The sequence below is a fragment of the Tupaia chinensis genome, unplaced genomic scaffold, assembly GCF_000334495.1.
Source record: "Tupaia chinensis unplaced genomic scaffold, TupChi_1.0 Scaffold149333_1, whole genome shotgun sequence".
NCBI lineage: Eukaryota > Metazoa > Chordata > Mammalia > Scandentia > Tupaiidae > Tupaia > Tupaia belangeri.
In genome coordinates, this window is record NW_006209177.1 from 2,689,244 (window position 1) to 2,697,296 (window position 8,053).

At 39.9% G+C, this 8,053-nt stretch overlaps 1 protein-coding gene across 1 annotated transcript in view; it reads left to right on the forward strand.

Annotated features, from left to right (window-relative positions):
- The window catches only part of AFF2 (ALF transcription elongation factor 2), a 391,411-nt gene that overhangs the window by 272,711 nt on the left and 110,647 nt on the right, over positions 1 to 8,053 (forward strand). The window contains exon 8 of the mRNA XM_027769339.1: positions 1,386 to 1,482. Coding sequence (XP_027625140.1) covers positions 1,386 to 1,482 — 97 coding nt within the window. The remainder of the gene's footprint in view (positions 1 to 1,385; positions 1,483 to 8,053) is intronic.

The following is an 8,053-nucleotide window of genomic DNA, read 5'->3' on the forward strand; positions in this document are numbered from 1 at the left end:
TTTTGGAGAGGTTTTTGCTATAGGGCGTGTGCGCTCGCCAGACAGAGAGAGAGACAGAGAGAGACAGAGAGACAGAAAGCGAGAAATCAGCCCCCAGGGGGGATGGCCACACCGCAATCCCTTCTCCTCCATTCTCCTCTCGGGATCTTGGGCACACACGCACACACTCCCGGCATGAGTTTAAGCCACCGGGTCTGGCACTCGAACCACGGCTGACTACAAGGGAGTCCAGCGATATAGCCATTACGCTAACTGCTGGTCCCCAAGAATAGAATTCTTGACTGAAAGTTGAGCATGATGCTGAGGCTAGAAGCAAGAAAGAGCATGCTTGGGAAATGGTCATTGGTCCAGAGAGACCAAGACTGTCCCCACTTGAAGCATAAGGATGAGGCCAGCACTGGAGCTTGGGCATATCCTTGATGAAGCCTCAAACTAGCAAAGATGCCAATTTGTAAAAAATAAAAAAATTCAAACACAATACAGTGGAGAAAGTAAAATAGAGGGACATTTTGGTCACATAACATTAAAGATGGATTTGATTTTTATACATAAAAATGTGAACAATTGGTATTGAAGGTGGCATAACTGTAATTTTAACATAATATGCCACTCTTTTGGATGTAGCTCAAACTTTGAGACTGAAAGGAAGGCACTGGAATTAATACCCCTGTAGAAACGAAAGGTTCTCTTTGTTCTATAAACAACTCTGAAACCTAGGTCACTTGTATTTTTCAGGTACCTTACCTAAAGATAGAAAGATTTCTTATTCACATCATGAGCTTTTACCTCTTGGGTCAAATTTTGCAGGAAGAGATTGGGCATATATTGAAAGGTGAATGAATAGTCATTTCTTGCCTACCTGTTTTGTGCCCAATAAGCTGCCCAGCAGCAGAGGGCACTGAAAGGCAGTGGAAGTTCACTGGGCCTTTTACCCCTATCATACAGAGAGCTGTAAAGGGCGTCAACAACAGCCTCTGGAGCTTGTGGCTTTGATCATGCCCCCATTCTTTCATAGGAGATGCAGAATACCTTGTCCTTTAGAGATCGAGTGCCATGTCTCACATACACAGTGATTGATCAGTACTTTTATTGCATTTTTAGTGGTAAAAATATATAGACTCCAGTCATCTCTGGAGATGCTGAAATAGTCTTTTTTCCTCTTGATTTAGGGGAAGGTAGAGAGGGAAGATGTGTGCAGAGCATGACATAAATATAAGAGCTCAAATATCTAATTAGCTGAAAGAATCTTGGTTCCCTCTGCACCTTTGACAGAATTGCCGCTGTCAGATTGAAGCTCCAATATTTTATCCTCATTGCAAGATGTATCTGAGGATGATTTAGAAAAGACACTTTCTAACCCGAATGCTGCTCTGATTTCTTTGCAGGATGCTTGAAGATGACCTGAAGCTGAGCAGTGATGAAGATGACCTTGAGCCTGTGAAGACTTTGACCACTCAGTGCACTGCCACTGAGCTTTACCAGGTAGGAAGAGCTTAAGGATTGGTTTTGCACCTAAGGAGAGGGAACAGACAAAACTTAAATGGCTTTGACAAACACAAGCCTCCCCCCTGCTTCATCTCCAGACTTTAGAGACAGTAAAAGAAGCAAAGATGGGCATCGTGTTCAGGAACAGATCAAATTAGTTCATGCTTTCATTAAAGCTATGGTCATGGAGATGCTTGCTGAGCTCTTTAGAACAGCTTTCATCCCCTCCTACCTCTCTCTACTTTTCATACACAAATACTGATTGTCAATAAGTAATACAGATTTCTTTCCATTTCTTGGACTATGTATTATCTTGGGTGAAGTGTGACTTCAGTGGTTCTAGTGTGAGACTGAGAAATCACATTCTTTACTATAGGTATAAATGTGACTGCTCCATTTGCCTGTCCCAATGCACCATTTCAGAATGCAGCTGAGAATCAAGACCCAGCACTTTGTCACTCACTTGAACTTTCAGTCAAAAGGCATTTGGCAAAACCTTGCCGTTGCTCTTGTGTTTTTCCATTCTGCATTATGAATATTTGTAGTACTTTACTCCCAAATGAAATAGCAAGAATATTTGCTTCTAGCATTTCTAATGAAATTAATTTGTTGATTATTTGACTCATGAGCAGGGCAGTGTAGTGTGTGGCATCAATCTTGCTTGTGTATTTTCTCCATGTGAGAGAGAACTGTCTCGAATGTGGGTCTTTCTGGCTGTGCTTATAACCTCAAATAAGGAATACAGAGGAATTGCCTTTTTGTAAAGTCAGTACGCAACTAAGGTCTTCCTACAGTAAAGTCTGCTAAGTTACAAAACTGAAACGGATCATTTTCAAGAATGCTCATGCACTGGTAATTCAAGAGAGACCACAAATAGAGAATTCTGTATTCACAAAATATTCTGTGAGGATGAGCCTGCAAAGAAAAGCCTAGGGAAAACTCCCAAGGCTCACCCACTCCATTTTCATCCACAATTGTTTATTACGTTAGAACTCAACCTTCAGTATATTTGAAATATCAAATCCATCTTCAATGTTATATGACCAAAATGTTCCTCTCCTTTACTTTCTCCACTGTATTGTGTTTGGATTTTTGATAGTTTACAAAAACTGGCATCTTTGCAAGTTTGAGACTTTATCAAGGATAAGGCCAGGCTATAGTGCTGGCCTCAGCCAAGTTCATGATTGCTTCCCAGGGGCTTGCTGTCCATTTACTGATTGCAAGAGAACCCTCTTTTCCTTGAGGCATGGGTTTCATGGTGAATGTAAGACACACATTTACTTCCCAATGTCTGCCATTTTTGCTTTCTGCATTTGATACACCAGTAGCACAAGCATCATGTTTATAAACAAAACAAAACAAAAAATCCTAGTTATTGATTTTGAAAAATGAAATGTACTTTTCAATGGAAATGTTTAAAGCAGAATTCAACAATAAATGGAAGTAGATTTTGCATATTGAGTTCCTTTCTATGTGATTATATAAACATAATCTGCTTTTTAATGTATGAAGCTATTATTTTCTGTATTAAGTGGCATCAGGTCTGTTGGCCCAAATCATCTGGGACTTTAGGATATATTACTGACTTTATGTAGTTGCTCAGATCCTCAGATGGTCAGAATTGGCCTTTCCATGACATGCTGCCCTTAGACCAGTCACACTTTCCTCAACTAGGCTTAGGTTCTCACGCACAATTTGATGGGGAGGTTGAACTGGGGGAATCTAAGGCAAAGCCACATGAGCACTTATTCACCTGGCTGAGTCCAGAAAGCAAGAACTGGGCACCAGGTTATAAACATTTGCAAATGAGCCCTCCTTATGGCTTAAAGACTAGTTAAAAAGCCTAAAAGTTGCATACCAAAAGGCCTAAAAAGTTGCAGACCAAATGAGAATCATTTCCTTTTATTTTTATTGTGGCAAGATTCACATAATATTAAATCCCTTTTGAAGTGTCCATAGGGATCTGCTAGGAACTGAATTGAACTTCCTAGTTGGCCCCCACAGGCCTCGAGTTAATACAAATGACCTTAACTTCCCTTTGAGTCCTGACAACTTTTAAGCCAGAGGTCCTAGAAAGAAAGGTCAGGTTGCCAGTGACACTGCACCAAGTCCTCTAGGAAATTTAATGTATCTAAAAGTTTTCTTTAAGAGCTCAACATGGCGGAGACTTGAGCACCCCTTGGATTATAGTTCTTACCTTTTCTTTGTGAGCTCGTGCTCTGTTGCAATGCTGGTCTCACTCTGGTTCTCTCTCAGGTGTTATCCCTGCACGGGACATAAACAGCCCACTTGAAGATGACATTCGTCCTTAAGACATTCCAGAACAGTGTTGGAATTGGACACAGTGCTGTCTACTTAGTGTCTTCATAAACATGTGTGTTACAATACGTTCTTCTTTTGAAAAAAAAAAAAATAGAGTCAGATGTCAATGACATGGTTGGGCCTTGGGGGCTACACGATGTCCATTACCCAGCTGACTGAATGTTTACTTCTTAGCTGCTGCTGTTGGCATCACAGATACAAAATCCACCCGGCCTTCTCCATGCAATACTTATTGAATTGCCATTTTCAAGCCAGTCATCCAGGGCAGGCAGTGGTGTTGTGATGAGTCCACTGGGGTTTGGCTAGGGAGAAGCCCAATCTGGGAGAACAGTCTTCTTGGGAGTGAGGGTGTGTTGTATTCTCTATGTGCCCCCACCTCATACAACTGAACCTCCAGATTTCCTTTTTGTAAAATTTTTCTTCTTATGTTTCTCGGGATTAAAGAAACCCCTGAAAATGAGGAGTTAAACCTGGAATCAATTTTCATTTATAGCTGAGAAGCAGTTATTGATGCTGTGCTTGCAGTTCAATAAAAGATCTAAAGATATAGACCTTTTGCTTCTCTTTCAATATAAGCAGCCTAATCAGTCTCAAATGTTTTTTTAACAAAGAAATTGTATTGACAGGTTTATTAAAATTGCTGTCTTTAAAATTTTAAGCTATTGTAATTTGACCTTATTCCAAAGGCTCCTAGGATATGTAGTGGCCCAACTCCAGAGCTCCCTCCAACACATATTCATAGAACCAAGTAAACATCTGCTTAATATCTCATGAATGATATCCTGATGTTTGATTTAAGGGGCTCTGTGCATGTAGTCTGTTACAGTCTAGTGGCAGAATGACTTGTGATACCTGAGTTCTAATGCCTGGTTAGATCTGGGCATGACTCTCTCATGCACCAGTCATCTCAAATTGGCATTAGACACAGCCAGCTTTAGAAATCTCAAGACATTCAGGGCATTTAAATGCTAATACCATTATCTTATTAATGTGAATTAGACTGAAACCTTAGGTGACTTCATTTAGCCCAGTTAGAAGGTCACCAAAACATTTATTACAAGTGGAAATGTTCAGTTAGTTACCAGACTCAGCTACAGGACTCTAGATAAAGCTTGAAGCAATAAGTCAGCTCTTTAAAAGCAAAACTGAACAATTCAAATTTTCTTTGAGCACAAAGGCATTCTAATGTGTCACGTCTGGGTACATTGTTGTAATTAGCTCCAGTGTACCCAATTTTATATAACTCGATCTTTTTTTTTTTCTTTTTCTGCTAAAGGATTTCCCTGCTGCCCTTTCAAATGTGCACGTAATTCAATTCATGTTACAGGAGACATGTGGGTTTTCAATGAGATGCTAGCAGCAAATCTGTGTATTATTATTTACAGGGAAAAAAAAAGTGTCTTCTTAGCTCTCCCCTCCACTTCATAATTTTAGTTTTTCCTCCACAAATTTTTAGTTGCTCACTTTACACACACAAAAGCTTATTTTTAATCCAGGTTCTGAGTTTGGGTTTGCATTTGTTTATTTTTTGTTTATTTATTTGTACATTTGTTATTGTTGATGGGGCAGCTTGTGGGGTAGTTTGCTGTTTGATAATTGCAAATGAAATGAATCACATAGTAGCTGAGAACCTGACCATTCTGGCAGTTTGGGGATGTGTTCCTTATACCTGTGATGCACATTGAACTTTCAAATCATAGTAGCCAAATTATATTTAAAGCTCGCTTTTACGTTTAAAGTTTACTAATGAAAAAGATGCATAAATTGTGCTACTGCTGTCAGTTGAATCTTTTGAAGTCAGTATGTTGTAGTGAATACATTAGTTGTGACAACAGATATTCTTTCCTGCTGTAATCATTCCTATTTTGTAGCCACAGTTCTCCCTCATCACACTGAACAAGTTGTTACCTCCCTGAGGTTTTCTACATTTCCATTTACTTTGTTATCACAGAAAGGCTGGGGAAGGCCTCCTCAGTAATGACATCAGTACGGCACACACAGCAAGAGAGGTCAGCCTGTCAGAGCTATAGAAACAGCAGATGGATTAGGATGAAACTGGGTACAAAATAACTTTGATAGAGTCTTTTAATGTAAACAGTTTATCTTTCATTGCCTTTCATTGAAATCCCCCACAAAATGATCAAGTTTGGGCTGTTAAGGCCACAGAATGTAGCTGAATAAAACCCACACATTGTCATACTCTGACTATCCAGCAATTACAGAATGAGAGGACATTTTCATTTATTCATTAAAGACAAGAAAGTAAATAGGATAACATATAAGGTTAATAGAATAACATTGGCCTTCATATTCCCAAGATTGTGTTTCCCATTTGGCTGTATTAGCATAGAGACTAGATTAATAAGAAACTGCTTAGGGCTTATATGATGTGATTTTTAATATGCTTGAGGCAAGCCTGTGACTGTTTAGAAATCTGAATGCCAATTTTTTTCATTGTAATTAGGTCTTCTACTTTTAGTACCAAATATTTTGACTTGTAATCTCCACATAATAGAATGCCGTGAGCATACTCAGATACATAGACGCACAATATTTTTCCATGCTCTGCTTGTCACGTGGTCAATAATGGCCAAATACTGGCTAATGTCCTCTACAATTTTTGAATTAACTGTCTATGAGCTTTTTGATCACAAAGCCAATGACTCTTTTGCTTAACTTTGAAATCTTCTCACAATAACCTTAAATCAGACACTAGTGTACTGCCTGCCCCAAGATTTAAAGTGCAAAAAATGGGGACAGCAGGTGGTATGGTGGTTTAAGGCATTAGACTCCCACATGGCCGACCATGGTTCAAGCCCCTCACCTGGTGGCTTGAAAATCACATCAGGCATGTGTGCGTGTGCTCAAAAATCCCAATAGGAGAATGGAGAAGGGATTGTGGTGTGGTCATCCTCATTGGGGGGTAATTTCTCTCTTTCTTTCTCTCTGTCACTCTCTAGTCAGCATGTACACCCTATAGCAATAAATAAATAAATAAATAAAAATATAGTGTAACAAAAATGGGCATATAATCTTGTTTGCAGTATATGTAGCTCATATGTATGACAGGGATGACTATAGCCTTCTTGCCTGCAAAGAACACACAGCTCATATATGACACTGCAAAGAGGGTGTCAGTGGAAGGAGCAGCCACCTCTGGGAAGCTGGAATCACTAAGTGCAGACTTGAATTGACCTGGCAGAAGGAAATGACATCACCAATGTTGCCATTGTCACTGCCTGGGCCCTCCTTTTGCTCTCACCCCATTCCCTGTTTGGTATAAGCATATTCTTTTTCTTGGATCCCTCATCACCCCCATTTAGGTTCCAATCCATGACTGGATCCTGGGTGTTCTATCTTGGAGTCATTAGTTAGCAAGTTCCTCAAAATGCACTGTGGATGCCTAAGCTTATGGGCAGTTTCCAAACTTCGAGTTTAATCAGCATTCTAGAAAATGCCTTGAGCAACAGGAACATCTCTGGCAAAGACTGTGTAATGAAACACTTTACCAAAGTGAAAAAATAACATTTTGAAATTTATGCATTGGCTTTAAAAAATTTACTGATGCTTTGGTTTAAGACTCAAGCCTACTTTTACTCTGCCCCCCAAATATCTGCCACGTGCTAGAGAAGCCACCAGGCAGGATGCAAACACCAAGGACCTTATTCTGAATGCAAAACAGGATCTGTTTTCTTCTTAAGCATTTACTTTTCTATTTACTTATCTAGAGCAAAGAGCATAAGCATTGAAAGTGCACAGAAAAGTAGTCAAATTTGAGATTAACTACCATTCCAAAGCTAACCACTTCAAATACAAGTGAATGGGCAAATAAAGGAAGTAGAACTTTCCAAAATGCATGGGACCATGTGACCCATGTTACACAGAGTATATAATAGGAGTCTTTGGAACTTTAGACACAAAGTTTGTAAACTTGATAAAGTATTTTCTTGCTAATGAAGGTGGACTTAGGTTCTGTATTTAGCTCTGAGCCACTTATGTGTATATAGGTGTGTGCATCTTTGTTTGGGAGGGGTATTAAAAAGTTAGTGGAGAGACCAGCAGTTAGCATAATGGCTACGTCACTGGACTCCCATGTAGTCGACCACGGTTCGAGTTCTGGACCCGGCGGCTTGAACTCACACTGGGTGCGTGTGCGTGCGTACCCAAGCTCCTGAGAGGAGAATGGAGGAGAAGGGATTGCGGTGTGGCCATCCCCCCTGGGGGGTGATTTCTCTCTTTCTGTCTC